This window comes from Hippopotamus amphibius, chromosome 16, assembly GCF_030028045.1.
Source record: "Hippopotamus amphibius kiboko isolate mHipAmp2 chromosome 16, mHipAmp2.hap2, whole genome shotgun sequence".
Lineage (NCBI taxonomy): Eukaryota > Metazoa > Chordata > Mammalia > Artiodactyla > Hippopotamidae > Hippopotamus > Hippopotamus amphibius.
The window spans coordinates 49,707,827-49,735,818 of record NC_080201.1 but is presented as its reverse complement, the minus strand read 5'-3'; the positions used below and the strand labels follow the sequence as shown (position 1 = coordinate 49,735,818).

General features: G+C 52.7%; 2 protein-coding genes across 9 annotated transcripts; one reads left to right on the top strand and one right to left on the bottom strand.

Annotated features, from left to right (window-relative positions):
* Nucleotides 1-5: 5 nt before the first annotated feature.
* NFKBIB (NFKB inhibitor beta) lies at nucleotides 6-8,467 on the bottom strand. Of its 3 annotated transcripts, none has more exons than XM_057711192.1 (7): nucleotides 8,331-8,357; nucleotides 7,917-8,192; nucleotides 2,576-2,681; nucleotides 2,164-2,497; nucleotides 1,284-1,372; nucleotides 936-1,193; nucleotides 6-149 (listed from the first exon to the last, which is right to left on the bottom strand). In XM_057711192.1, the coding sequence occupies exons 2-7, from the start codon at nucleotides 8,093-8,095 to the stop codon at nucleotides 54-56; spliced, it is 1,062 nt and encodes a 353-aa protein (XP_057567175.1). In that variant the 5' UTR covers nucleotides 8,096-8,192; nucleotides 8,331-8,357; the 3' UTR covers nucleotides 6-53. The 3 variants fall into 3 exon arrangements, with proteins under 3 accessions (XP_057567175.1, XP_057567176.1, XP_057567173.1); XM_057711193.1 differs by having other exon boundaries at nucleotides 7,917-8,172; nucleotides 8,331-8,348; XM_057711190.1 differs by having other exon boundaries at nucleotides 7,917-8,467.
* SIRT2 (sirtuin 2) lies at nucleotides 8,449-27,615 on the top strand. Of its 6 annotated transcripts, XM_057711189.1 has the most exons (16): nucleotides 8,473-8,572; nucleotides 9,430-9,476; nucleotides 13,552-13,600; nucleotides 13,882-13,995; nucleotides 17,105-17,146; nucleotides 17,297-17,403; nucleotides 17,537-17,593; nucleotides 18,257-18,325; nucleotides 22,615-22,744; nucleotides 25,049-25,108; nucleotides 25,390-25,445; nucleotides 25,598-25,674; nucleotides 25,761-25,812; nucleotides 26,478-26,548; nucleotides 26,691-26,757; nucleotides 26,878-27,615. In XM_057711189.1, the coding sequence occupies exons 1-16, from the start codon at nucleotides 8,557-8,559 to the stop codon at nucleotides 27,031-27,033; spliced, it is 1,170 nt and encodes a 389-aa protein (XP_057567172.1). In that variant the 5' UTR covers nucleotides 8,473-8,556; the 3' UTR covers nucleotides 27,034-27,615. The 6 variants fall into 6 exon arrangements, with proteins under 6 accessions (XP_057567169.1, XP_057567172.1, XP_057567167.1 ...); XM_057711186.1 differs by lacking the exon at nucleotides 9,430-9,476 and having other exon boundaries at nucleotides 8,449-8,572; XM_057711184.1 differs by lacking the exons at nucleotides 8,473-8,572; nucleotides 9,430-9,476 and adding an exon at nucleotides 12,680-12,736.
* Nucleotides 27,616-27,992: the final 377 nt, after the last annotated feature.

The window sequence follows — 27,992 nt, the reverse complement described above, 5'->3', positions numbered from 1 at the left end:
ACTGGTTGTCAGAACTGGGATTTTTATTAAATTGGAAACTATTAACAATTAAGTCAGATGGGGTCATCAGGGAGAGGTTTTGAGGCTGGGGTGGGAGGTAGCTGGTTTGGGCTCCGGCCACTGTGGACCACGATGTCGTCGTATTCATCCTGGGGGCAGAGGGAGCCAGGCAGAGGTGCTCAGGCGGCTGCTGCCTTGCCCGCTGCCCAAGTTCTCCCACCCACCTGGAGAACCGGGTGCTGCCTGAAGCCCAAGTTCCCCGTTCCAAGTTCAACTTTCCTGCTCAGAGTTCTCTAACCACCACTTTCAAGGTCACCTGTGTTCTCCCAGCGCTGCTGCTTGGGCTCCAGCCCTGCTGCCTCTCCAGTCCTGCTACCTCTCCAGTCCCTCAGCCGCCGCAGCCTGAGTTCTCCCCCTCCTCCCCTTCCCTCTGCCTCTACCCAAATTCCTCAACCCCCACCATTCAACGACAGCCCCTGCCTGCAGCAGTGTCTCTGCTGCCTGGGACACTCCAATGAAGCCTCCTCACTGCCAACTCAGGTCTTTCCCCACCGCTGCCATCACTGCTGCCCAAGGTCATCTTCCCACCGCCTGAGCTCTCCAGCTCTTGCTCCCCCAAAACAACTCCCCATGCTGCCACCCTCTGCTGTCTGTTTATCAACCACGACGACCGAGGTCTTTTCTCTCCCTCTGCCTGAGTTCTGCCTCTGCCACTGCCTTAATTTCTCAACCACCACGGCCTGAGTTCTCCCCGCCACCCCGTCCATGTCTCCCCTGACTGCTGCTTGATATCACCTGCACTGCTGCCTGAGTTCTCGAATCACAGTAGCCCAACATCGGACTCAAGGCACTGCCTAATTTCTCTTCGCCCCCTTTCGCCTGCCCGATTACCCTGACCCCCCAGCTGGGCCCCCCGGTCTTTCCTCCTGACTCACGCCCTCGTCCCCGCTCTCGCTGTCGCTACTGCTGCTGCAGGGGCCAGGCTTGTCCTCGTCCTCATGCTCAGGGGCTCCGTGTGCACGGAGGAGGCGGGCGAGGATGGGGTTGGGCCGGAGTGTGGCACTGCCGAGTGGGGTGCGGCCACCGTACATGCGGGCAGCAGGGTTGGCACCGGCCTTCAGGAGAAGCTCCAGCACATCGGCTGCCTGGGCCTCCACTGCCAAGTGCAAGGGGCTCCGGCCGCATGTGGGCTCCTGTGGGGTGCAGCAGAGAGGTTAGAGGAGACCCTGCCCCACTTGGGGACGACCCCCACCCTGCCACACCTTCTCCCTAGGGCCGCTTACTGGTTTGTTGAGGTCAGCTCCGGCCTCCCAGAGCAGTCGGACCATCTCCGCGTCTTTGTGAATGACAGCCACGTGGAGTGGCGTGTGGCCTGGGGACAGAGTGACTGATGTCAGATGATGGGGGGGCAGGGGCCTGGGCTCCCAATGCCACGATCCTGGGGGAGGGTTTTGTGGCCTGACGGTGATGGAGTTCGGGGTCTGGCTCCTGAATGCCTGGGTGTATCAAAGACGCCCCTACATCCCAAATGCCTAAGTCTCAGGTGGTCTGGAACTTGCTGGCAGTGGCAATGCCTGGGCTGTGGGATGTCTGCAGCCTATGGGTGAAGTGCCCAGGGGTTCTGAACAGGAGGCCTGGATCTTGGGGCTAGGAGACCTGAGTCTCTGCTCTTACTTCACAAGGAACCAGGACCCCAAATTCCTGGGTCCTGAGTAGTGGAAGGGCCTATGACCTTGGGGGGTGGGACGGGCCCTGAACACTGGGTCCTGCCTTCCACCTGTGGAAGGTCCCAAGAAGTTGGGCTTAGAGATGCGAGAGCTGAGACTCAGATGCTAGGGCCCTGGGTAGACAGGGTCTATTCCTGTGAGGCCTGGCTGCGGAGGGCTGTCCCTAACCCCCAGTGACAACCTCCGGGAACCTGGGCTGCCAGAGTTTCACAGAGGGCCTGGCCCTTGAGTTTCCTTGTCCTGCATGGGCTGGGGCCTGTGGTTCTCAATAAGCTGGAGCCTGAGCAGGAGTCCTTGGTCCTGATGCCTGAGTCCCTGAAGCCTCGGTATTATTTCCTGAGGGGCCGGGCTTTGAGTCAGGAGAGCTGAGCCAAGAGCCAGGCACTGTTGCCCTGCCTGCGAGCCCAGGTCCTTCTCGGTGGCTAAGGACCCTCACCCTCATAGTTTTCAGCCTCCAGCTGCAGCTTCCAATCCTCTTCACTCTCATCCTCTTCCTTCTCCAGGTCAGGTTCAGAGTACAAGGCAACAGGGGTGTGGTCGGTGTCAGGGGTATGGTCAGAGCCCTGAGCGAGGTAGGTGTTGGGGGCTCCCCTGGGGCGCTGGGGGCGGGGCTGGAGCAGCACACGAGCGCAGGCATGCGCCCCGACGCGGCAGGCCAAGTGCAGCGCCGTGTGGCCCCCACGCTCTGCGACTAGCAAACTGGCGCCCGCCGCGTACAACTTCTCTATCGTGGACGCCTCCTCCAGGATGGCTGCCAGGTGCAGGGCTGTCTGCAGGGGCAGAAGGCAGGGGTTAGGAGTCACGCCGGGAATCCTCCCCCAAGCCCTATACTGTCCACCGTGACTCACCTGGCCCAGGTCATTCTGCAGGTCCAGGTACTCAGTACCAGCCGAGAAGCCTAGCAGGAAATCCAGGAAGGGCTCGTGCTGATGAATCACCGCCAAGTGTAATGCCCTGAGGACAGGACAGGGGTCAGAAGGCAGAGGTCAAGTACTCTTTTTTTGGTTTGCTTGGTTTTTTTTGTTTTGGTTTGGTTTTGGTTTGTTTGTTTGCCTGTTTTACTTCTTATGAGGTCACGTACTCGTGCATGCATTCACTCAACAAACGTGAAGCACCTACTCTGTGCCAGGCATTATGACCACAGTTCTGGCACTAGCTGTCAGGAATCTGGGAGGGTTGGGTGAGAGTTAATTCAGCAAATCTGTTTAATCAGTGTTTTGGTTTGGTGTGGTTTGGTTTGGTGTGGTTTGGTTTGGGGATTTTTTTGGCAGCACTGCCTAGCATGTGAGATCTTAGTTCCCTGACCAGGGATCGAACCCGTGCGCCCTGCAGTGGAAGAGCAGAGTCTTAATCACTAGACCGCCAGGGAAGTCCCCAGTGATTTTTAAGTGGGATTTCTACTCCCTCTCAAGATGAAGCAACATGGACCAGATTTCACTCCCATCTCCAATCAACCAAAAAAAAAATCAGACACAATACAGTATATGAAACAACAGTTCTCAAGATACTGAACATCATGCAATGAATGACAGGGATTCTGGAGAAACAGGCAGCAAACTCGATGAGCCCTTCAGTTGACTGCCACAGCTTTCTGTCTTGAGAGTTTCCAAGCCATGATGCAGAGAGGGGAACCCCAGGCAGATTTGCCTGAGGTGAGGAGGCAGAGCTAAGTCTCAAGAGAGTAAGGCAGCTGGAGTCACAGGACAGGGAACCAGAGAGGAGACAGCTGCACAGGGAGAGACCCAAGAGATCAGCAGAGGGGCCTTGAGCATTTAGAAGAATACGTAGGTCAGTGCATGGGTGTAAGGAAACTACCTCAGACTGGGGGAAAACCAACCAAAAGGATTACAGAGATATGGCAGGTGCTCACACAGGGCCAGGACTAGGACAAAGCCACAATTCATAGGATATTGGGTAGAATACTCCAGAAGGTCTTACTTCATCAGTAGTGGGGAATAATGAGCCCCAGATTAGGTGGGTGCTCAGGACCCACCTAACAAATCCTAATAGCAAAACCCCAAAGGATCAAACTACTTACAAGGAATTGAACTGCATTCCAGAACAATATTTGAGAATATTTATAGGAATACAAAGCTAGCTAGCCTGACAAGGTAAAAATTCACAATGTCTGGCATCTAATCAAAGATTATCAGGCATACAAAGAAGCAGGAAAACTTGATCCATAATGAGAATAATCAATCAACTGACACTGCCCCAGAAATGACGCTGACGGCAGAATTAGCAAACGAGAACATTAAAACTGTATCTCATACATTCAACAAGTAGAGACATGGATGATAAAAGAAAAAGACTCAAATTGAATGCCTAGAGATGAAAGTTACAGCACCTGAAATGAAAAACACACTGGATGAAATTAACAACAGATCAAACGTTGCTGAAAAAATGATTAGCAAACCTGAGGACTTCACAATAGCAACTATTCAGCTTGAAACACAAAGAGAATATTTAAAAATGGAAAGAACATCAGTGAGTCGTGGGACAACTTCAAGCAGCCCAATATATCTGTAACTGAAGTTCCTAAAGGGGCAGGGGGATAGAAAAATATTTGAAGAAGTAATGTCTAGAAATTTTTCCAAATATGATGAAAACTATAAATGCAGGCCTTCAAGAAGCTCTATGACTCCCAAGGGCAAGAAATATGAAGAAAAGTACACAGAGGCCCATCATGAAAAATCTGTTCAAAACCAACAATAAAGATAAATATCATCAAAGCAGCCAGAGGAAAAGATATCTTAAGTACAGAGGAATAAAAATAAGCATGACAGCAGATTTCACAAAGGAAATAATACAAGAGAACACAACAGAGCCACATCTTTTAAGTACTCAAAGACAGACTGTCAACCCAGAATTCTTTAATCCAGCAAAAATATCTTTCAAAAAAAGATGCAAAATAAAGATGCTTTGAACTACACACAAGTCGAAGGAACTCATCACCAGTAGACCCACACCACAAGAAATGTTCAAGGAAACCCGCAAGCAAAAGGAAAATGACATCAAAGGAAAACAAGGATCTATACAACAGAATAAGAACACTGGAAACAGTAACTATATGCTTAAGTACATAAGCTTTTCTTTCTTAACATGTAAATCACTTTAGAAGATAATCTTTAAAAAAGAATTGACTGTTTAAGCAAAAATAATAACAACGTCTGGTGGAGTTTATAACACATGTATAAGTGAAACGTATGACAGCAACACAATAAAGGCCAGGAAGAGACAAATGGAAATACACTATTCTAAGGTCCTTTTATGCTATGCGAAGCGGCACAATATTACTTGAAGGTAGACCATAATAAGTTAAAATGGTATGCTATAAAGCCCTAAAGCAGGAGTCAACAAACTTTTTTCTATAAAGGAACAGATAAATAATTCAGGCTTAGTGGATCATACAGTCTCTCTCTCTCTCTCTCTCTCAATGCTATTGATAATTTTTTTTTTGGCGGGGGGCGGGGCTGCTTTGGGTCTTTATTGCTGCACTATAGTTGTGGTGAGCGGGGGCTACTCTTCACTGCGGTGCGTGGCCTTCTCATTGCTGTGGCTTCTCTTGTTGCAGAGCACAGGCTCTAAGCGTGGGGGCTTCAGTAGTTGCAGCACGCGGGCTCAGTAGCTGTGGTGCACGGGCTTAGCTGCTTCCGCGGCATGTGGGATCTTCTGGGATCAGGGATGGAACCCATTTCCCCTGCATTGGTGGGCAGATTTTTAACCACAGCGCCACCAGGGAAGTCTGATACGGTGTCTCTTTTACCTACTCAGCTCTCCTGTCCAGAATGCAATGTAGCCATTGGCGATATGTAAATGAATAGGTGTGGCTGGATTCCAACAGAACTTACTTTATGGAGTCTGAAATTTGGATTTCATATAATTTTCACTTGCCATGAAATGTTATTCTTTTTTTGATTTTTTTCCAACCATTTAAAAATGTAAAACCCATTCCTATCTCACAGCCATGTAAAAACAGGTGGCTGGCTGGATTTTGCCTGGAGACCATAGTTTGCCAACCTGTCTTTCAGAGCAACCACTAAAATAAAAACAAGAGTTAAAGGTAATAAGCAATGGAACAAAATTTACTTGTCCCAAAAGGCAGAAAGAGAGGAAAAGGTAAACAAAGAAGAGATAAGTACAAAACTAATAATGATATGATAAACAAAACTATATCAATAATTAAATTAAATGTAAATGTTCTAAACACTCCAATTAAAAGATAGAAACTGTCAGATTGAATAACAAAGCAAAATTCAACTATATGCTGCCCACAAGTAATGCCCTTTAAAATAAATTTAAAAATAGGTTAAAAATCAAAGGATGGAAAAAGATATACCATGCTAACACCCATCAGTCAAAAGAAAGCAGGAGTGAGTATCTGCATATCAGAGTAGATTTCAGAGCAAGGAATATTACCAGGGATAGAGAAGATTATTTCATAATGATAAAGAGGTCAATTAATGAAGAGGACATAATAATTCTAAACCTTCATGCCCCGAATAACAGAGCATCAAATTACACGAAGAAAAACCTGGTAGAACAACAAGGAAATCCACAAATCCACAATTATTGTTGAAGATTTCAATGCCCCTCTCTCATTAACTGATAGAACAAGTAGACAGAAATCATCAGCAAGAATATGGTAGATTTGAACAGCAGGAGAACCAAAGAAATCAAATGACCTCTAACTGACATTTGGAGAACACTACACCCAACAAAACATCAGAATACACACTCTTTTCAAGTGCACACACAATGCAATTAAACTAAAAACCAAGAAAAGGAAGATATTTGGAATATCTGGAAACTAATAACATACTTCTAAAGAATCCACCGGCCAAAGAAGAAATCAAAAGAGAAATCAGAAAGTATATTGAATTAAGTGAAAATAAAAACACAGCACATCAGAATTTGTGAGATACTGCTAAAGCACTACTCTGGGAAATTTACATGAAACACCTACACTAGAAAAAAAGAAAGGTCTCAAATCGATGACCTCAGTTTCCACCTTAAGAAACTAGAAAAAGAAGAACAAATTAAACCCAAAGTAAGCAGAAGAAAGTAAATAATGAAAGTCAGAACAGAGATCAACAAAATAGAAAGGAAGAAAAAAAAAACCCAATAGAGAAAATAAATGAAACCACAACTGATTCTTTAAGAAGATCAGTGTTTCCTGAGTGCCTCCTATGGGCCAGCCACTGTTCTGTCACTGCGGATACAGTAGTAAACACAACACACAAAAACCCCAAGTACATTCCCTCAATTGGGCCTTTATGACATTGTTTCTTCTACCTGGAATGATCTCCCCAGATAATCTACTTGTCTCACTTTCCTGATTTATTTTTCTCCAAAGAACTTACTATCTTCTGACATACCATTTTTCTTTCTTCCTTTTTTTTGTTTTTGAATTTTTCTATCTTTGTTTCTTCCTATCTTTCTTTTCTTCTCTCCCTCTCTTACTTTGTGTCTGTGTGGCTTTCTGGTTCTTTCTTTCCCTCTCTTTCCCTTTCTTTCTTCTTTGTTCCTCCCTCCCTTCCTCCTTTCCTTTCTGTCAGTCTGTCTGCCCTTCCATCTGTATACCCCCACTAGAATGGAGGCTCCACAAGGCATAAGTTTTTGTGCTTTCTTCACTGCCTTATCACCAGCACCTAAAACAGGGCCTGAAATGTTGTAGGTGTTGCATAAATAACTGTTTAACAGATGAATTCCTGCTGTTATGGAGTTTACATTTTCTCTTTGAATGCAAGATTTGAAGATTAGTGCTCAGAAGATGGGATCTTAGAGTCAAAAGCCAAGTATTAATTTCAGAAACCAAAATCTAAGGCTCCTAAGATAGGAGCTAAGGATCAAAGATGTTATTTGCAGGTCAGACGTCAGGAGGCTGCCTGAGCTACAGTTCTAACATAGGTCTCAGGACTGGGGTCAGCAAGGTCAAATCGAGTTTTGGATGTGGAATCAATCAATGGACGTGGAGCTCTGAGAACCAGAGTTTCCGAAAGGAAGAGGTTAGAATCAAAATTAGATTGGATATTGATTTTATCAAAGGTTAGACTTGGGGGTTAGAGATCAGGACAAGCATTAGAAGGCAGATTTAGCATTGAGATGTTGGGAAGTCAGGATCAGAGACTAATAGGGAGTCAGATGAGGGATCCTAGGCCCCGGTGTGGCAGCCTAAGGTTCACTCACGTGTCGCCATCCTCAGTGACGTAGCCGAAGACGAGGGGCGCCCACGAGAGCCCCGGGCCCAGCTCCGTGCCTAGCCCCGGTCCTCCAGGGGCCGCCGCGTCCGGACCCAGAGAGCCCAGGCCGCTGTCGCACCACTCGTCGGCGTCCGCAGCTTTCCCCAAGCACGCGACCCCGGCCATGGCCCCGAAAGCCTCAGGGGACCCCAGTGGCCGCTCGCCTGTCGCTGGGCTCTGCCTGGAATTCTGGCGCTTCCGCCCTGCTGGGAATTCCCCAACACTCCCCCATGATTCATCCAATCAGAGTGGGCTAAATAGCAAACTCCCCGCCCCCATGCCACACTGTGACCAATCAGAGTATTCAGATAGACTGCGACTCTCTACCCTTTCCCACTCTTTCCGCGCGCCCTTTACCAACATGGCTGCGGGCGCGTGGCACTCTGGGATTCGTAGTCCGGCCCTCGAGTGTCCTCCTTACGTCAGAGGGCCACGCTCCGGGCGTTGTTTGCGGCTGTGATGCCTTGCGGCCGCGATGGCTCCTGGGAGTTGTAGTTCTTTTCCCTGTCTCGGACGCCCTCCTGTTTCCGGTGCCGTCACGGGACAGAGCAGTCGGTGACAGTCCCGAGGGCCCCCGCCCTGCGCCCATGGCCGAGCCGGATCGTGAGTCGGGGGCCCTGGTGGGAGGGTCGGGCCGCGCCGGGGCCTGGCTAAGGGCTGCAGGCCCCGGGGCCCGAGGGCGGGCGTGGTGGGGCAGGAGATGAGGGCTACATGGAGGGGAATGGAATTCGGGGGCCCGTTGCAAAGTGATCCATATTGCTAGACTGGTGGGTTTCTGGGTCGAGAGGTTTTAAGGGTCCGTTTGCCACGTCCCCCAAGTTATTAATGATCGCGTGTCTCTCGCACCTTAGGTGCTAAGGACCCTCGTTGCTAGGGACTTAGAATGCCGCGGTCCCGGTTGCTAAGGGTACCTGGTTGTTAGCGGGAACTGTAGGATGCTAGGGGACCCCCGATGTCACCTCCTATCTCTTCCTTTCTCTCCTAAACCTACCATCCCGCCCTTCCCCGCCCCCGCACCTCTTCTTGCAAACCCGCCTCCAGACGGAGTATCTCTTCTTACCTTCTCTCTTCGTGTCTACGCTTACCTCTGCTTGTAAACCTAACCCTCCTCGCACACACTCACACACTACTGTGTCCTTCCTAACTCCGCCTAAGTCTTCCTCCAAGTCCTGTATGCTTTACTTTCTTACCGCTCTTCTAAAACTTCGCGTCCCAGCCTCTTTCTCCTTCACTAAGCACCTTTCCTCCCAGCACTCTCCATTCTGATAAGATCTGCTTTTCCCCATTCTCTCCCTCTATCTGCTCCATTTTTACACCCCCACCCCCACCCCAATATAACTAGGTTGGTGGGTCTTCTTAACCCCCTCTGCCCCCCCCTCCCCCGCGCTGCTTGGAAGCCCTTCATTCCCCCTTAACCGCTCCGTTCACCGTAACCACGTCTGCTCCCCCTCCTCCCCCAGCCTCTGACCCTGTGGAGACCCAGGCAGGGAAGGTGCAGGAGGCTCAGGTGAGATGGGGGGAAGGGTGGAGGGAAGGAGAGAGATGGACTTCCCACACCCCACACGGGGGGAGGTGGCAGAGGGGAGACAGATACCCCAGGGCCCTCAGTTCACTGCCCTAGTCCCTCACCCCACCTCCTGGTTCAGCCTCCTTGGGGAATGGTGGATTCTGGGGACTGTCAGAGAAGGGTATGCAGCCTCAATTCCAGGCCTGCCCTTCCAAACTTTCCTTACTCCTTGCCTCACCACCCCCCCCCCCCCATCCCTTTTGAACCTCATTTGCACTGGACGTGGAAGAGATCTGGTCCCTGAACTCACAGATCTCACAGACAAGTGACTAGACAATGACCCTAAGGGGTGATATGAAAGTAGCTCAGGGCACTTTGGGAGCCCAGAGTAAACTTTATGGGGTCACACAGACTCCAGCCAGTCCCTTTCCTGGAGGAATCCACAGGCTCATCTAAGTGTCAGGTTGAGATACAGCACATGGTAGTAAGTGTAGAGTGATTTAGAATATTCTTAGGCAAGGTGAGAAACAGTGACCCAGGCAGGGGGTAGAACTTGTGCAAACACTGAGGGGCATGAAAGAGTGTGATGTGTTCAGTAATCAGGTGGCTGGGGTGGTCAGTTAATGATATTCTTTTTTTTTTAATATATTTATTTATTTATTTATTGGCTGTGTTGGGTCTTCTTTGCTGCACACAGGCTTTCTCATTGCAGTGGCTTCTCTTGTTATGGAGCACAGGTGCTAGGCCCGAGGGCTTCAGTAGTTGTGACACACCGGCTCAGTAGTTGTGGCTCACAGGCTCTAGAGCACAGGCTCAGTAGTTGTGGCGCACAGGCTTAGTTGCTCCGCAGCATGTGGGATCTTCCCGGACTAGGGATTGAACCTGTCCCCTGCATAGGCAGGCGGATTCTTTTTTCTTTTAATAAATAAATTTATTTATTTATTTTGACTGCATTGGGTCTTTGTTGCTGCAGGTGGACTTTCTCTAGTTGTGGCGAGCAGGGGTTACTCTTCGTTGTGGTACATGGGCTCCTCAGTGCGGTGGCGTCTCTTGTTGCAGAGCACAGGCTCTAGGCGCATGGGCTTCAGTAGTTGTGGCACGCGGGCTCAGTAGTTGTGGCTCTTGGGCTCTAGAGCACAGGCTCGGAAGTTGTGGCACACGGGCTTAGTTGCTCCGCAGCATGTGGGATCTTCCCGGACCAGGGCTCAAACCCATTTTCCCCTGCATTGGCAGGTGGATTCTTAACCACTGCGCCCCCCGGGAAGTCCAGCTAATTATATGCATGGTTAGCATTTATTGAGTACTTACTCCAGCCGGGTACTCTGCTTAGTGTTCGATGTGCATCATCTCATTTCATCTTCCCAGCATCCTTGCAGGGGGCAAGGCCTACTGTGGCCCTTTTACAGATGAGGAATTATACGCAGAGTTGTTCAGTAACTTGTCCTCTGTCCCATGGCTAGAAGAGCAGGGACGGGTTTGCAACCCATGGCACCCGGCACAATGACTCCCAGAAGTTTCAGCTCACAGAGGCCCCACCAGCACCTCCAGCTCCCCCTTAGGCAGAGTTGCTCCCACGTTTTGGGCAGGGCCCTCGAATCCTTCCACAGAGCCTTGCTGTCTGCAACCTGAAAGCATGCCAGTCCACCCACAGAGGCGAGATCGCGGTTCAGATGTAGGGCAGTGTAGAAGCTATGATAAGAGCGCCCCACAGATGCAAGCAGAGGCAACTGAGGGGATAAGAGCTTCCTCTCAGGCTGGACTTCTCCCTCGCCTGGCTCCCAAAGCACGACCACTGTCAGGGAAAAGGGTTTAATGTGAAAAAGGGATCCTCAGTCCCAAAGAGAGAGATTTGAGGATGTAAATTGCAGCTTTGTCTGATACAGCAAAACTGGAAGCCGCCCAAACTGCTGTCTGTTGATGGGTTAAATGAACTGTGGTGCATCCTTACAATGTAACAGTATGCAGCTGGTGGGTCTATGACACTATTGTTTTGCCGAAAATGCAAGGTGCAGCATCCTACTGTGGTATGACCCACTTCTGGGGGAATAATGAGTTTTACCCGCAGAGAGAAAATCTGGAGTAATTACCATTGTACTATTTTGTTTTTGTTTTGTTTTTTATTTTTTGGCTGCATTTGGTGTTCATTGCTGCGTGTGGGCTTGTGGTGAGCAGGGGCTACTCTTCATTGCTGTGCACAGGCTTCTCATTGTGGTGGCTTCTCTGGTTGAGGAACACCGGCTCTAGGCTTTTGGGCTTCAGTTGTTGCAGCTCACAGGCTCGGTAGTTGTGGCTTGTGGGCTCTAGAGTGCAGGCTGAGTAGTTGTGGCGCACAGGCTTAGTTGTTGCCAGACCAGGGATCCAACTCCAGTTGTACTGTTCCTTGTGGTTATCTTGAAAGGGGGCACAGGGGTGGGTGGGTGATGGAATCATGAGGCAAGTGCCCCCAAGTTATACGTTGTCTAATGGTCAAAGGTTTTGTACAGCTTATACAATCCTAAAGCAATGAAAAGTTTCAAATACATTTGGAAGGGAGGTTTCTATTCAAAAAGGCTCAGAACCAGAGTTGTGAGTGATGGCGAGGGGTTGTTGGAGGGGTTTTAAACAGGAGAGTGAATTGGTCAGATTTTTTTTTTTTTTTTGCCACGCCACGTGGTTTGTGGGATCTTAGTTCCTGCACCAGGGACTGAACCCGCACCCTCGGCAGTGAGAGCACAGCGTCCTAACCACTGGACCTTCGGGGAATTCCCCAGAACCGCATTTCTACGAGGTCCATTGCAGGGCCCGGGCCTGGTCTAGCACACAGCACAGCAGGTGTTCATTTGTTCACTGGTGGATAGTTCTGGAACTCCCACCAAGTGCCAGACCCTGTTCTTGGTGCTGGGCATCCAGTGGTGACCTCGAAATGGCCTTCTTGGAGTTGACATCATGGTGGGCTCCATAGGTGTTCGTGATCAAATGATTAAACTGAAGAAGCCAAAGAGAAGGGCCTTTGACGTGGAGGGGAGCAGGCCAACCCAGACAGGCCGTCACACAGAAGGCAGTAGAGTAGGTCAGAGGTGGAGACTGACGCTGGCAGCCTAGGGCGGAGGCCGGGGCAGGGCCCCTGGAGGGAGAGGCTGGACCACGTGGAGCCCTGGGCAGGGGACATGTTACGGCAGGAGGGGAAGGGAGGGAGGCGGGAGGCATCTGGCAGACTGGGGGCCGGAAGCCACACTGAGATGGGGCCCAGGAGGAGGAGCAGGTTCAGGGGAGATGCTGAGGCCAGTTTGGGACACGGTGGGAGGGAGGGTCCTGGGGTCTCTTGGGGGAGGCATCCAGAAGGCTGCAGGAACCGTGGATCTGGAGACAGAAAGGTGACATCATCGGTGACTAGGCTGAGACCCGTGGCGTGGATGAGGCCACCCAGGGAAGGTGAACAGAGACAGTCGGGAGGCCCAGGACAGAGTCCCAGACCCACACTTTGGGAGTTTGGCTGAGGGGAGGAGTTGATAAAGGAGATGGAAGGGTTGGAAAGGTGGGGTGGGGGGCTTCAAGCAGGAGGGCTGACAGCCACAGGGTGAGGACCGAGGTGTTTCTACCGGTGTTATGTGCAGGAGTGATTTAGGTGAAGAGGGCTACTGGGTAGGGCAGGGGACAGGAGGGGATGCAAAGCAAGGACACAGGACATCTGGAGGTGACAAGAGCGACAGCCAGCGATTCCTGAGCACTTAGCACCCCCCACCCCAGGGCTGTTCTGTGCACCTCACAGAGGGAAACTCACTTCATCTTACAGTAGCCCCCTGAGGTGGGTGTCCTCCAAGCTCCATTTCTAAGAGGAGGAGCTCCGAGACTCAGAAAAGCAGAGTCTGCCACGGGAGACTGTGCTCCTTGCAAGTAGCACAGCCAGGTTTCCAACGCAGGCAGCCTGTGTCGGAGCCCACGCACCAGCCCCCAGCGCCGTGCCCTCTGCCCCTCACTTCCCTCGGGCGCACCCCCCAGCCAGAGCCTTTTCCCGAAACCTGGGTGTCACCTCCCCTTTCCCTCCCTCCCGTACCCCACTTCTGGGGCCTGATCACCCCACCCCCACCCCTTCCAGGACTCAGATTCAGACACTGAGGGAGGAGCAGCTGGCGGAGAAGGAGAGAGTGAGTATCTTCCTTGGGAGCACAGTTCTGGGGCGTGGCTGAGGGCAGGGCTCTGGGTGCGCACCTCCACCAGGGGTGACAGTCAACGTATGTAATAACAAAGTATGTAGTAACAGGTGCAGTGCCGGCGCCTGCAGGCCCCTGGCTGGGCCAGGCATTGAGCCTTCAGTCGTGGGAAGGCAGTGGCGGGGCCGTCCCCAGGGCTGGGCAGGGGCACTCGGGGCCTCTGTGTACCCTGACTGAACGCCCACCTGGCTCCCGTCTCTCTTCTCTTTGGCCAGTGGACTTCCTGCGGAATTTCTTCTCCCAGACGCTGGGCCTGGGGACCCAGAAGGAGCGTCTGCTGGACGAACTCACCCTGGAAGGGGTGACCCGCTACATGCAGAGCGAGCGCTGTAAGTCCCCTGCCTGCACTGGGCCCCTTTCCCTCTTCTCAGCCCCAGCCATTCACAGCTTTCATCTGCAGGTCACAAGAACCCCAACTCAACCTGGCTTATGCCAAAAAGGGAGTGTGTTGACCCTGTCACTGAAACCCCACTTTAAGCATGGCTGGATTCAGCCGCTTCCATGCTGTTGTCAAAAATCTGAACCCTCTCTGGTGCGGCTCTTCTCTGTGTTGGGGTAAAGGTAGCTCCTGGCAGCAGCAAATACAATTTCCACCAGCCTAGCGGCTCCCACTGAAGAAAGCGTCTTTCTCCCAGTGGTTCAAGCAAAAGAGTGGAGATTGGCTCCGGCTGGCCCAGGTTGGGTCCCATTCCTACCCTTGAGCCAATCACTGTGTCTCTGGCCAGGCCTGTCTGATAGAATGAAGACGCTAATAAGAGTAATTACCTTACCAGGTTCTGAGGGGGTTACATAAATTCATAGATGAAAATGCCTGGAACAGGGCCTGGAACAGAGCAAGAGCTGCGTAAGTGTTCCCTGTGACAATTATTACAGGAGGCTTCTGTCAGGTGCGGTGCAGAGGTGCCTCTTTACCAGGTCACCGCAGAATTTATATTTCTTGCCACAAGTTGAGGTCACCAGAGTTTGAGAAACCGAGCCCTTGGCAGTCCTCGACTTGAACAATCGACCCTTTGAGGGTCCTGAACAGCCTTTTGTGGAGGACATCTTCTCCAGTTTCCCTGTCCTCCAGCTGCTGCTGTCTCCCTTCTCGGGCAGCCAGGCCGGCCGCCCTGAGCCCCCCTCTCCTGGCAGGCCGGGCAGCTGTCTGCAGCCATCTTTTGGCTTGGGTGGGCCCCAAAGAGAACAGGCGGTGACCTCAAAGCTTCCGTTCCTTCTGTCCTCCTGCACCTGGGTTTTAGGATATTGGACTCAGGAGGGTGCCTATGAGGGGGAAAAGCAATGGGGACTTCCCTGGCAGTCCAGTGGTTGAGACTTTGCCTTCCAGTGCAGGGGGTACGGGTTCAATCCCTGGTCCTGGTGGGGGAGCTAAGATGCCACATGCCTCGGGGCCAAAAAACCAAAACATAAAACAGAAGCAACATTGTAACGAAGTCAGTAAAGACTTTAAAAATGGTCCACATCCAAAAATAAAAATCTTTTAAAAATAGTCGTAATAATAATAATAATAATGATAACAGTGAATTGAGCTCTCACTGTTTGCCAGGCACAGGGCTAAGCACTTGACAGACATCCCCTCATTTGATCTTCACATAACACCTGTGAGGAATGATCTGGACAGAAGAGGACACTGAGGCACAGAGAGGCTGTGACTCAGTACAGGGTCACACCTCTGGCCAGAGGCAGAGTCAGGGTTCGACCCCAGGCCACCTGAATCCAGAGTGCACGCTCCCTTCCACGTGGCCCCCACTGGGTCCGCTGCGCCTGGTCCAGTGGCACCCCGAGACAAAGCCAAGGGCTTTGGCTGTGGCAGGCCTCAGCCTTTGTCACCCTTGCTGCCCTGCCTTGCCCAGGACACCCCAGAAGCTTCCAGTTCACAGGCCCTCACACTCATGTCTGTCCATCAGCCAACGGGCAGATGCCAAGGGTTCTGCATGGCAGGGCCGCCAGCCAGCCAGCCAGCCAGCCAGCCGCTGAAGAGGCAGCTAGGCTATTTCTGTACAGCCCTGCATGCTTGTGAAATGATTCCACCCCTACTATACCTCGCCATCTTCATTTCTTTTTTTTTTAAGCATCAATTTTTTTTTAAATATCTATTTATTTGGTTACGCCAGGTCTTAGTTGCGGCTCGCGGGCTCCTTAGTTGTGGTGTGAGAACTCCCAGCTGCGGCATGCATACAGGATCCAGTTCTAAGACCAGGGATCGAACCCGGGTCCCCTGGATTGGGAGCTCAGAGTCTTATCCACTGCACCACCAGGGAAGTCCCCAGATTTTCTTTTCCAAAAGCTGGTGACAATGGGGGAGCAAAGCGCTTATAGGTATACAAATCATGGGTCTAAAGAAGTTGAGTACGAGTGACTCAAAGAATCATCAGTGCTGGGCACTGATCTTAGCTTCACAGGAATGAATTCATTCTCTCAACAGCCCTGCGAGGTCAGTACTGTGATTATACCCATTTTACAGAGCAGGAAGCTAAAGCCCAGAGTGGTGATCTGAACTAAGACCTACCCCCTTCCCCAACCGCTGATGTGCAGGAGAGCCAGGCTTGGAAGCCCTTATGCACTCTGCTGCTCACTGGGCATGGGCTGAGAGTGGCCAATCTTTGGTCTTTACCTGAAAATTACCAGACTTCCAGTGGCTGATGTGCGTTTGATTATGGAGGGAAGGAATGAGATGAAGGGATGTATATCGTACGCTAGAAATAGATGGCCATCCACGATTGTGTCCAAAAGATGAGGGATGGCCAGAGATTTTTTTCACAGTAACCTGCAGCTCTTCCAGGGGAACCACCCACCCCCCCACTCCAGCCCTGTCACTAAGATCTCATGCATTTTTCTCTAGATCTAGCTAGGAGGAGAAATTTCTCTCCAAGTGGACTTTTCTTGAACCTTACTATATTGGTATAATTTCAAACAGTGGATTCTTTGACCCCATGCTGGCTCTGCCATCAGTGCCAACTGTGTGACCCCTTCCCCTATCTGAGCCTCAGTTTCCTCATCTGTAAAATGGGATGTTAACACCTCTCTGCCTTGAGTTGGTTGGGAGAACCATTCAGAGATCTGAAATGCTTGCCCCAGGGCCCAGAACAGAGTAAACAGCTTCAGGGACTGCTGTGGGTGGTCTTAAAGGTCTTAAAGGTAAGAAAGGGAAGGGAAAACTTTGCTCTTTTAATGTAATCATCACATTCAGTCTCTGAGGACATATTTGATTGTTAGACAGTAGTGCCGCTAACACGTTTTTTAAGTTGTCAGAAGTTCATTGTAAACATCAGTTCAGTACTTAGTTTATGGCAAAGACAACTGTCTTAAGATAAATGGCTTATATTTTGGTGCAGTGTTTGATGTCCAAAACAACATGTTACAACAATAAACAAATGTGAACTAAAAAACGAAAACAAAACAAAACCAAAACAACGCACTGCATAAACTCTTCTCCTCCAGGTCGCAGAATCATCTGTTTGGTAGGAGCTGGAATCTCCACCTGTAAGTGTCCCCCTCCCCCAAGTCCCTGGTTGGGGGCACCCCTTCGAGGGGCTGGGGAGGAGCTGTGTGGAGGCCCTGGCCTGGGAGGGTTGGTGTGGTAGAGAAGGGGCCTAGGTCCCTCATCGATCTCCCCCGCCCCTCCTCCCCCAGCCGCGGGCATCCCTGACTTCCGCTCCCCAAACACGGGCCTCTACGCCAACCTGGAGAAATATCATCTTCCCTACCCTGAGGCCATCTTTGAGATTGGCTACTTCAAGGTATGTGTCCTGCAGGGAGGAACATCTGTAGTTGATGGGGGGCGGGGGGAGGTGATGGGGCCACCTGGCTCCAGCTCTCATCTCACCAGGGGCATCTGGGTGCCCACCTACCCTCCTGCTCTCTCTCCCACAGAAACATCCAGAGCCCTTCTTTGCCCTCGCCAAGGAACTCTATCCTGGGCAGTTCAAGGTGAGCTCTCTTCTGTGGAGGCGGGGACAGGAAAGGTTGGGGGCCAGCAGGCACGGGAAGGGTCCCCTACAGGGCCCTTCAGACAAATGCCACATAGCCATTAAATACATGGGCTCTGGGCAAGTTCCCTGGTGGTCCAGTGGTTAGGGTTCTAGGCTTTTACGGCTGTGGCCAAGGTTCAGTGTCTGATTGGGGACCTGAGATCCCACAAGCCGCACAGCGTGGTCAAAAACTTAAAAAATACATGGACTCTGGGCCCAGACTGCCTGGGTCCAAATCGTGGTCTCTCATTTCCTGTTCTTGTGTCCTTGAGCCTCCGTGTTTCCATCTGTAAAATGAAGCTGATGATAGTCCGTGAAAAGGGTCGTCATGAGGCTTAAATGAGTTAACCATGTACGTAAAAGCCCAGGCTCCAGCGCCAGGCCGCCTCTGTGCGAACCCCGACTCCATGGCTTGGGTGACTTTGGCCAGACAGTCATGCGCTCTGTGCCTCAGCTCCCTCACCTGTGAAATGGGGCTGATGAAGGGGCATGCCTCACGCGGTCGGTGTGCGGATTCCGTGAGGGAAAACAGGCGTGGTGCCTGGAAGGGTTGCTGGCGCAGGGCAGTGCGCGCTCGGGTGTCCTTCATCATCGTCAGCGCTGTCCTGATTGCTCCCCTCAGCCCACCATCTGCCACTACTTCATCCGCCTGCTGAAGGACAAAGGGCTGCTCCTGCGCTGCTACACGCAGGTAGGCGGGACCGCGGGCGTCCTGGGCGGAAGAGGGCGGGCCAGGACAGCTTCGCCCTCTCAGGCCTGTGGTGACATGGCCGTGACCTCCCTCCGGGACATCCCGGGAGTACTGAGAAAGGACCCTTCTCTGAGCAGACACCATCGGCCCCGTAGATGTCATATGTGGTAGGGTTTTCCAGCAGATGATTCCAAAGGGACCTGATCTAACGTGGTCGGTACACCCTGACAGTGTTCCGGCTGGTGGCCATAAACGCTTAAGGAAGGGGCACCTTTTTCTAATTTGCACAAATGCCTTGTGCATACCGTGGAGCCACGGCTCATACGTGTCAGGTGCTTAGCTGAGGGCCTCGCATGGGGTCCAGGCAAGGACAGCACACACTGCTGGCTTCCTGATCAGTGAGCCTTTTGGGGTCTCGCATGCCTGATAGTGAAGAGTGTTCGCGCCTCTACCTTTGCTTAATAAATACGTATTGAAACCACATGATGTACTATAGGCATGATACCATGCCTGGTCTAATTCATACCTCAGAACCCAGAATTATGAAATAGAAAGAGAACACATGGATAGAAATAGGTGTTCTATTATTTTCTTCCTGAGCCTGGCAGTCTGGAGCCTGCAGCCTCAGAAGTGGCCACCAGGGGGAGGATGAATTCTTTTTAGGTCCAGAATTCTCAAAAGGGGCCGGGTGCTCCCACCTAGGGCTGGTGGTGGTGGCGGGGGAGGGGACAGCCTCCTCCTTCCAGGAGAAGCTCCAGCTCAGGATAAACCTGACATTTCTTCCCAGAGAGTCAGCTTTATCCATGGGACGTGGCTCAGACATGTTACGAACAGCTCACCTGAAGCCAAGTGCCGTCTGTGCGTGATTTCATGAAATCCTGCCCCCGCCACGGCCTGGCTGGCAAACCTGTTTGTCAGCCTCTGTCCCAATGTTTACTGAATGCCAACCCAGTGCCAGGCCCTGCAGGCAGTAGACGGAGGGAGCAGACGTCCCTGCCCTCCTGGAGCTGACACGCTAGTGTGGGGAGAGACAATGGACGAGATGGATGAGTTGGTATCTAGTCTGTCTGGTGCTGAGAGGTCTGTGGAGCACAGTTGAACAGGAAAGGGGAATCAGAAGCCCTGTGTGTACATGGGGAGAGGGGGTGCTGTTGTGAACAAGATGTCAAGGAAGGCCTCAGTGAGAAGGGGGACATTTAAACAGAGACTTGTAGGAGGGGATGGAGGACGCCAAGGGATCATCTGGGGGGAGAGGGCATCCCAGGCAAAGGGAACAGCCAGTGCAAAGGTCCTGAGGTGAGACTGCATTTGTCGTGTTTAAGAAGCTGGATCTGAGTGAGCGAGAAGGACAGTAGTAGCAGAGAATGGAGGAGACGAGGTCAGGGAGGTGACGGGATGGACCATGTGGGAGCTTGGGGGTCACAGGGAGGGCTTTGTCCTTTCCCCGGAGTGAGATGGAGCCACAGGAGGGCTCTGGGCAGGGCCAGGATGTGACCTGTCCCAGGTGTTCACAGGGTCCCTCTGGCTGCGTGTCGGGGCAGACTGTGGCAGCAGTGGGGGTGGGTACAGAGACCAGGGAAGAGGCTGCAGTGATGGTCCAAGCAGGAAGGATGGAGGCTGCGCCAGGGAGGGGGCTGTCAAAGGGGAAAAGTGGGCAGCTTATGAACCCGTTTTGAAGGTGGAGCCAACAGGACTTGCTGATGGGTTGAATGTGAAATGATTGTGAGAGAAGGAGAGGAGTCAGCGACGACTAGACAGCTCTCAGCCTGGGCGCCTGCTGCCTTTTACTGAGGTGGTGGGACGTACAGGTGTGGGGGACAGAGGAGGAGTTTGGTTGAAGGCGCATCGAGGTTGAGATGCCCATTAGACAACCATGCGGGGGTGTGGGCAGACAGCTGGATACAGGAGTCTAGACTCGAGCTGGAGAGCAGCAGATAGATGATGTTTAAACCCTCCAGACAGGATGAGGTCACAGGGGTCCCATCACGAGAAACCCAGGCCCAGGACCAAGTGGCTCATCAGGGCTGCTCAGAGGGCTTGCATCCCAGCTCTGTCTGAGGCAAAAACCCCTGCCCCTAACCACGAAAGCACACCAGCTGCAGACTATTTTTACACGAAAGCCAATGTGAATGCATTCTGGGGTCAGTGTGAAATGTGGTGGCATTTCCCCTCTACTTGAAGTACTTCATGCATGGATTCAAGTACACATACATATTTGAAATGGTACATTACGTTACACGAAGGTGGACAAAATTATACACGAAGGTGGATAAAATTTTTCCACTCTCACATTTCATGAAACCATTTTTTTTTTTCAAACTCATCACCTTCTTATTCAACCTTCAACCACTTTTTTGAGTCACTGACCCAGTTTTCTGGAACACATTGTCTTCACTTCTTTCTGAATTGTGACGATGCAGCACTTTTGAAGCTATGCGCGAGGCTATTTTTATCTCAAAACACAAGTATCCATTCAAACACCAGAACAGTTGTCTCCTTCATTCAAGTCACTGTGATCTCCGCAGCAAACCAGCCTATCGCTCTTTTAAATCTATATCTATGGCATTTACATCATGCATAGGGTTTGTACTTGGCTTTCTTTCACTTAAGCCCTCGTCTGAAAGACCGTTCCGTATCCGCACCCACGCAGCAGCGTCACACTTTTCAAAAGCATGTCAGAGACATGATGTGTTGCAACCAAAAGTGAGCCAAGGTTTAAAAATCAAGGGATTGCAGGTGAAAACCCAGACTTCAGGATCCTCTTGAAAATCAGGAAGAGCTGGCTGCACCCTGGGTGGCTTCCCAGGGGGAGAGCGGTTGGCTGGAGCTGAGTGGCCGCTGCCCACCTTGCCCAGGGCCCACGCCTTCACCACGCCCTATTTCCTGCCTGACGCTGAGGCCAGGTGTCAGTTGCTGTGTGTCACCACGCATTCATTGCTGTTTGGCCTTTACAGCAAACATCTTGGGCCGTATTCCCCAGCCCCGGCTTCCCTCCCTGGGGGCCACTGCTGCAGCCTGCTTCTTGGGTCTCCTTTGAAGTTATTCCATACTTAGGCAAGCAGATACACACGTTCACATACTGATTTTTCCACATCCTGAACACACTGCCTTTGTGCTTTGGGCCTTCTAACATCTTGGAGGGATCCCTTCATACCAGTACATACGGGTCGGCCGTGTTCGTTTTTGTTTGTTTGTGGTTTTTCCATCGAAAGGAAATTCCCTGGTGGTCCAGTGGTTAGGACACTGCCGAGGGCACGGGTTCAATCCCTGGTTGGGGGACTAAGATCCTGCAAGCTGCGTGGCATGGCAAAAAAAAAAAAAAAAATGGCATCAAGGGATAACACAGGATGTAGGTAGCCCTTAGTTATTTGCATGTACAGTGCTTACTCATGTGTGAGGGAGTCAGAATAGAGGCAAAACTAGCATTTCTAATAGAGGAGGGGAGAGGGAAAGCCCTAGAGTGTGTGGAAACAGTGACTCTTGCCTGCATGTTTTGGGGACAAACTGATGACTGGCTGAGAGCAGAGAGGGCAGTTGGGGCTGTCTGCCCTTGAAAGGGAATCCTTTCAGTTGTTCATGGAGCCTCCAGGAAACCTTGTCGAGTCAGCTGTGGGCTGCATGTGCCCAGCCATCTCTGTAACGTCCGCCAGTGTCCTCTAGTAGCACCTGCTTCAGCAGCATTCCTCGTGGGCAAACAAAAGCTGCTCTAGAGGCGCTGGAGAAAGCACAAATGTCTATGTGAAAGAGAGGAATATTCTTGCCTGTTGAATAGGGAAAGTATCTCTGTCTGAAAAGACTACAAGTTAATATACTATCTATGCAGCAGACCACAGTAAGAAACCTGACTAATGGGAAAACAGTGTGTTTAAAACAAAATAAACCCTCTAGATTTATTTATTTATGTTAATGCCTGGCCAGGGCTGCCACAGACAGTTGTGCAGGTTGGGTACTGCACAAGGATGCCATATCTGAGGGAGCTGCATTTACAGTGGAGACACTGGAGATTTGTACATTTATTTCACCAAATTTCTGGCAGGTGCCACTAGAGTGTCTGGTCCTAATAAAACACATATTCAGCAAAATGGAAGCAAAGTGGCCCAAATTTGCCAGGGCTGGTTGGTGGCAGTGGGTGTGGGCTCATAGACATTTGAGTTTGGGCCCCTGCCTTTAAGTGTCCATGACTTACCTTTTCAGAGGCACCCTCAGGGTGAACAGAAGAGTTTTAGACATACCCCCTGGGGTGGGGGGAGGTTTGCTTCTGACCCACTCCCCTCCGTCTCTCCCTCCAGAACATAGACACCCTGGAGCGAGTGGCGGGGCTGGAACCTGAGGATCTGGTGGAGGCCCACGGCACCTTCTACACGTCGCACTGCATCAGCCCTGTCTGCCGGCAGGAGTACACGTTAAGCTGGATGAAAGGTGAGGGGCTGGAGGTTGTTATCCCCGAGGGCAGGCTTCCCGCCCCGTCTGCTCTCCAGGGATAGGGTCTCCACGTGCAGACACCAGCTCTGCCCTGCACAGCTCTGCGGCTCTTTCTAGCCCCCAAAGATGTGAGATGGCAGTAGGGGTTACTTTCTCCCGCCGCCATCTCACAGCCAGATTATAATGGATGCAGGCCCCAGACATGGAGATGTGTGTTAGCAGACGGCTCCCACTTGGTCATACAACCTGTCCTGTGAGTCATGGAACCCTCGCTCTTGGTCCTTTGGGTGCTCTGACCCAGTCTTACGTGAGGAGCTCATCCAGGCAAACACAACTACATTCTAAAAAGAGCAGAAGTATCTGAGAGAACTTTCTGGGGTGAGGAGAATGTGACATATCTGCACTGTCCCACATGCTACACGGGGCTATGGAGCTCGGTTTTTTTTTTTCAATTAATTCATTCATTAATTTTTATTTATTGGCTGTGTTGGGTCTTTGTTGCTGCGTGCAGGCTTTCTCTAGTTGTGACAAGTTGGGGCTACCCTTTGTTGCAGTGTGCAGACTTCTCATTGCAATGGCTTCTCTTGTTTCGGAGCACAGGCTTCAGTAGTTGTGGCACTTGGGCTTCGTTGCTCAGAGGCATGTGGGATCTACCCGGACCAGGGATCAAACCCATGTCCCCTGCATTGGCAGGTGGATTCTTAACCACTGTGCTACCAGGGAAGCCCTATTGAGCTCTTAAAATGTGGCTAATGTGACCAAGGAACTGAATTTTTTTTTTTTTTTTGGCTACGCTGGGTCTTCGCTGCAGCACGTGGGCTTCTCTAGTGGTGGCGCGGGTTCAGTTGCCCCACAGCATGTGGGAATCTTAGTTCCCGACCAGGGATCGAACCCGTGTCCCCTGCCATTGGAAGGCAGATTCTTAAGCACTGGACCACCAGGGAGATCCTGAGGAACTGAAGTTTTAACTATCTTTAATTTGTATTAATTAGAATTTAAAAGCCACATGTGGCTCTAAGCAGCATATTGGACAGCACTGCCCCAGAAGCACAGGATTCAACCAGCCCATTAACCAGATCCAGGCGAGCAGAACCTGTGGCATGTGAAGCTGGGCACAGCCCTGGTTAGGAATGAAGATCGGGGATTGTCCCTAAGGGTGCAGGCTCCAGGCCTTGCTGATGTCATCATCCCTGTTCATATAAGGGCAGAGTGTCCAAAAAGAGAAGAGAAAAAAAAAAAATCCAGCCAATCCACATTTCTCGAATGCCAGTGAGAGCCGATTTCTGACATCCATTGTGCTAATTAAGAAGCCACTTATTTCATCCATGGAGACCCGTTTCTGACATCCTTTATGCTGATATCACAAAGCCTCTGGTGTCCATGTGCGATAAGAACAGCTGCAGCACTGATAGTAGGGCCTCTGGAGTGTAGCCCTTCTGACAAAATGCCAGCTGACCGCCCCTGGAGTGAGGATTCCTGAATAGCCCGAGTGCACGCAGCTGGGGGTGATGTACAATGAACATTACCCCATTATGTTTCCCTTACAGCAGTAGCACAAGCATCGCCCACAAGATATTATGTGCCATCAACGCAGAAATATTTTAAAGTAAATGACAGACCTTAAAGCAGTGCTCTGTAAATATTTGTTGAAGGAATGAGTGGGTAGTTGAATGAACAAGCCAGGATTCTGTGGGTTGCAAGTAACAGAATGCTTTCAAGCTTTCTTAATCAATAAGCAGTGAGGAGAGGGACTGTCATAAGCACGGGTGTGTGTCTGTGTGTGTGTGTGTGTTGGGAAAGGGGGTCTGTCACAGAGCCCAAGAGTGGGAAGCACCTGGACCTAAGGTTTTTTCCCCATCCCAGGATTATCTGCGTAATTCTTCCCTCTCTGCCACGAGGCCTGGCACCTACCAGGCCTCTCTGCCCCACGATGCAGTAGGGCTGCCCTCAAAAACCCACTGGAAGAGCTTCACTCCCAAGTCCAGATGCCCCAGGTGAGGGTTGGTGGAACCCAGTTGCCCCTCGTAGGGGCAAGTGTCTGCTCATTTCTTTGTTCTTTCATTTAATAGCCAGAGGCTGGTGCTGGGGGCCACCCCAGGCGTCGGGGCGGGGAGGGGGTCGGGGGCAGCTCTCTAAGAAGGGAGGTCCTTCCTGAGCAGGGCAAACACCCCAGGAGGCTCCCGCCGTGACGGAGGTGTGTTTGTGTTGACAGTGATGGAAGGCGGTAGGGCGCGGGCGGGCCGCAGCCCCCGCCCAAAGCCACTTAGCCTCCTCCTCTCCCTCCCCCTTCCCCGCGCCCAGAGAAGATCTTCTCCGAGGTGATTCCCAAGTGTGAGAAATGTCAGAGCGTGGTGAAGCCTGGTGAGCCTTGGGGCCAGGGACCAACCCAGGTAGATTGGGGCTGGGACCCCTCACCCACGGACCCCTTCCCAAGAAGGCCACGCTTCCCACCCATCCAGCCCCCCTGGTGCCCGGAGTCTGCCCCAGGGAGAGCGCGTGCCTGTCCCCGCCGCTCCGCACTCCCGCCCCAGCCCTCGGTCCGGCTTCCGCTCCCGCCTGTCCTCTGCCTCCCTCCCTGTCTCCGTCTCCCGCTTTCTCACCACCTCTTTCCGCCCCTGTGTCCGTCTGTCCATCCGCCTCAGATATCGTGTTCTTCGGCGAGAACCTCCCAGCGCGTTTCTTCTCCTGCATGCAGTCCGTAAGTGTCCCCTCCGCCGCCTCGTCTGGGTCCGCGCGGGGGCGGCCTGGGTCCCACCCGGGAGGGGGTGGCTCCCCCAGGCAGCTGCGGGGGGCTTGCAGTGGGCGGTGGGGGCCGGCAGCCCGGCCTCACGGGCCGCTCGCCCTTCCTAGGACTTCCTGAAGGTGGACCTCCTGATCATCATGGGCACCTCCCTGCAGGTGCAGCCCTTCGCGTCCCTCGTCAGCAAGTAGGCGGGGGGTCGGGGCCGCGGGGGGCCGCGGGGGGCCGCGGGGGCCGGGGCGGGCCCTCACCACTCGGCTCGCCCTCCCCCAGGGCGCCCCTCGCCACGCCGCGCCTGCTCATCAACAAGGAGAAGACTGGCCAGGTGAGTCCTCTTAGCTACCCCCCGCCACCCCTCACAGTGCCGCCCCCTGTGGCCTCGGGAACCAGGGGACGGGTCTCTGGGGAATCCCAATACGTGGGACCCCTCAGCTCAGACCAGGGGATTCTGGAAGCCACAGCGTCGGGTCCCAGGCTGTCCCAGCTCCAGGAGTCCACAGGCCTCTGGGGGATTCACCCTTTTAAGCGAGGGACAGAACCCCAGCTCAGAGCAACTTAAGCCGAAACGGGAACGTCCTGCCTCCCGTGACTGAAGAGTCAGGGCTAGATTCCGCTGGGCCTGCAGCAGTGCCGTCAGGAGTCACCCGCTCCCTCGCTCGGCTCTCTTCTCCTGCGGTGGCCTCACTCCCAGGCAGGGGGCTCCCTCTTGGGGACAGCGGTTTCCTCCTGCAGGCAAAAAACATACTGCCTGCCAGACGCCGTGCTGAGCATCTTCTCCGTGTTAACCCTCTGACCGCACAACCCTGGGAGTGGGCTGGATGATCACCCCCATTCCACAGAGAAGGAGACGGAGGTTCAGAGAGGCCAGGACACCTGAGCAAAGTCACAGAGCTGGGATTCAAACCCCGGCCACCTGGCTCCAGGGTCTGTGCTCTTCGCTCCCCCCACCCCGACCCCCGCCGCCAACCGACTGCACCCCCTCCCCCACAGACCGACCCTTTCCTAGGAATGATGATGGGCCTCGGAGGAGGCATGGACTTCGACTCCAAGAAGGCCTACAGGTGAGGCCTGGGCCTGCGGTGGGGGATGGAGCCCACGAGGGACAAGGCCAAGGTGGCAGGGAGGGCACGAAGGCACAGGACAGCGTAGAGCCGGCGGGGTCCTGGGACAAGCCTGGGAGCTCTGACTCTCACCCGCCCGCAGGGACGTGGCCTGGCTGGGTGACTGCGACCAGGGCTGCCTGGCCCTTGCCGATCTCCTCGGATGGAAGGTGAGGCGCCTGGGCCACCCCAGCCCACCCTGAGCCTAGTCCCTGAACCCCCATCCCACAGGTCCTCTGACCCTGTGATGCATGATGGCCTCTGACCTCTGTGAACTTTGCCCCCTGCAGAAGGAGCTGGAGGATCTTGTCCGGAAGGAGCATGCCAGCATAGATGCCCAGTCAGGGTCGGGGACCCCCAACCCCACCACTTCGGCTTCCCCCAGGAAGTCTCCACCTCCCACCAAGGAGGAGGCCAGGACCACGGAGGGAGAGAAACCCCAGTGACAGCCGCGTCTCCCAGGCAGGACGCCCAGCTTTGGGACATCGGAGCCCCAACCAACCCTGGCCCCCTCTAACTTACAGCTCTTTTCTGGGGAGCTCATTTCCTCAATCTACTAACTACTCCCTCCCAAAACTGGGGTCCCAGCACCCCTGACCCCAGCAAATCTCTAACATTCTTAGGGGCTGAGGCTTGGGTGGCCGGTCTCTAACAGCCTGGCAGGCTCTAACCACCCCCAGGGCCGAGGATCAGCCTCCCCTAATCTCTAACTGCTCAGGGGGCCAGAGGTACCTCCAAACTGCTAACTGTCCCAGGACAAGAGCCCCAGGGCTTCCACTCTCTCTGCTGTTCCCAGGGGCCTGTGGCCAAGTAGATGAAATCTAACCTACCCTGGGGGCAGGCGTGTGCCCTCCAAAAATAACTCACACCCAGTGGGGGGATCCAAGCCTCAAGGCCTCCCAAGTCTCTGCCTCCAACTCCCAAAGTGGGTGCTAGGCCCCCCTCACTCGGGACCCACTTCCCATGCCAGGGTGGGCAGATGGTGTTGCTTGTTAGAGACAAATTAAACACAAAAAACAACTAACCATCAGCTGCGTGGCCTCGCTGTTCTTTTCTGTGGGCCCACAGGGAAGCTGCCGGAGGAAAGGGGTTAGACCTTGGGCCGCTAAAGAAACAAGAACATCTACAGGCTCTTATGAGAAGCAGAGTGAAGGGTGCCAAGAGGGAACTCCTGGGCTAGGGGAGCCTCATGGCTCTTACCCCTGGACTCCCAGACTGCCAGGGTCCCTTCCTCCAAAGCCCAGTCACCTAAGGCCTGAGCCCCCGGAAAGAGGGAGGAGAGTCAACTTCAGATACCCCCAGCCCCGCCTCTTCCCCCTGCATGCTCAGCTTCCTCTCTCTGAGAGGCACACTTTCACTTCCTGCTACTCCAGGCCTCCCCTCCGAGAACAGGTAGGGGCCCCCA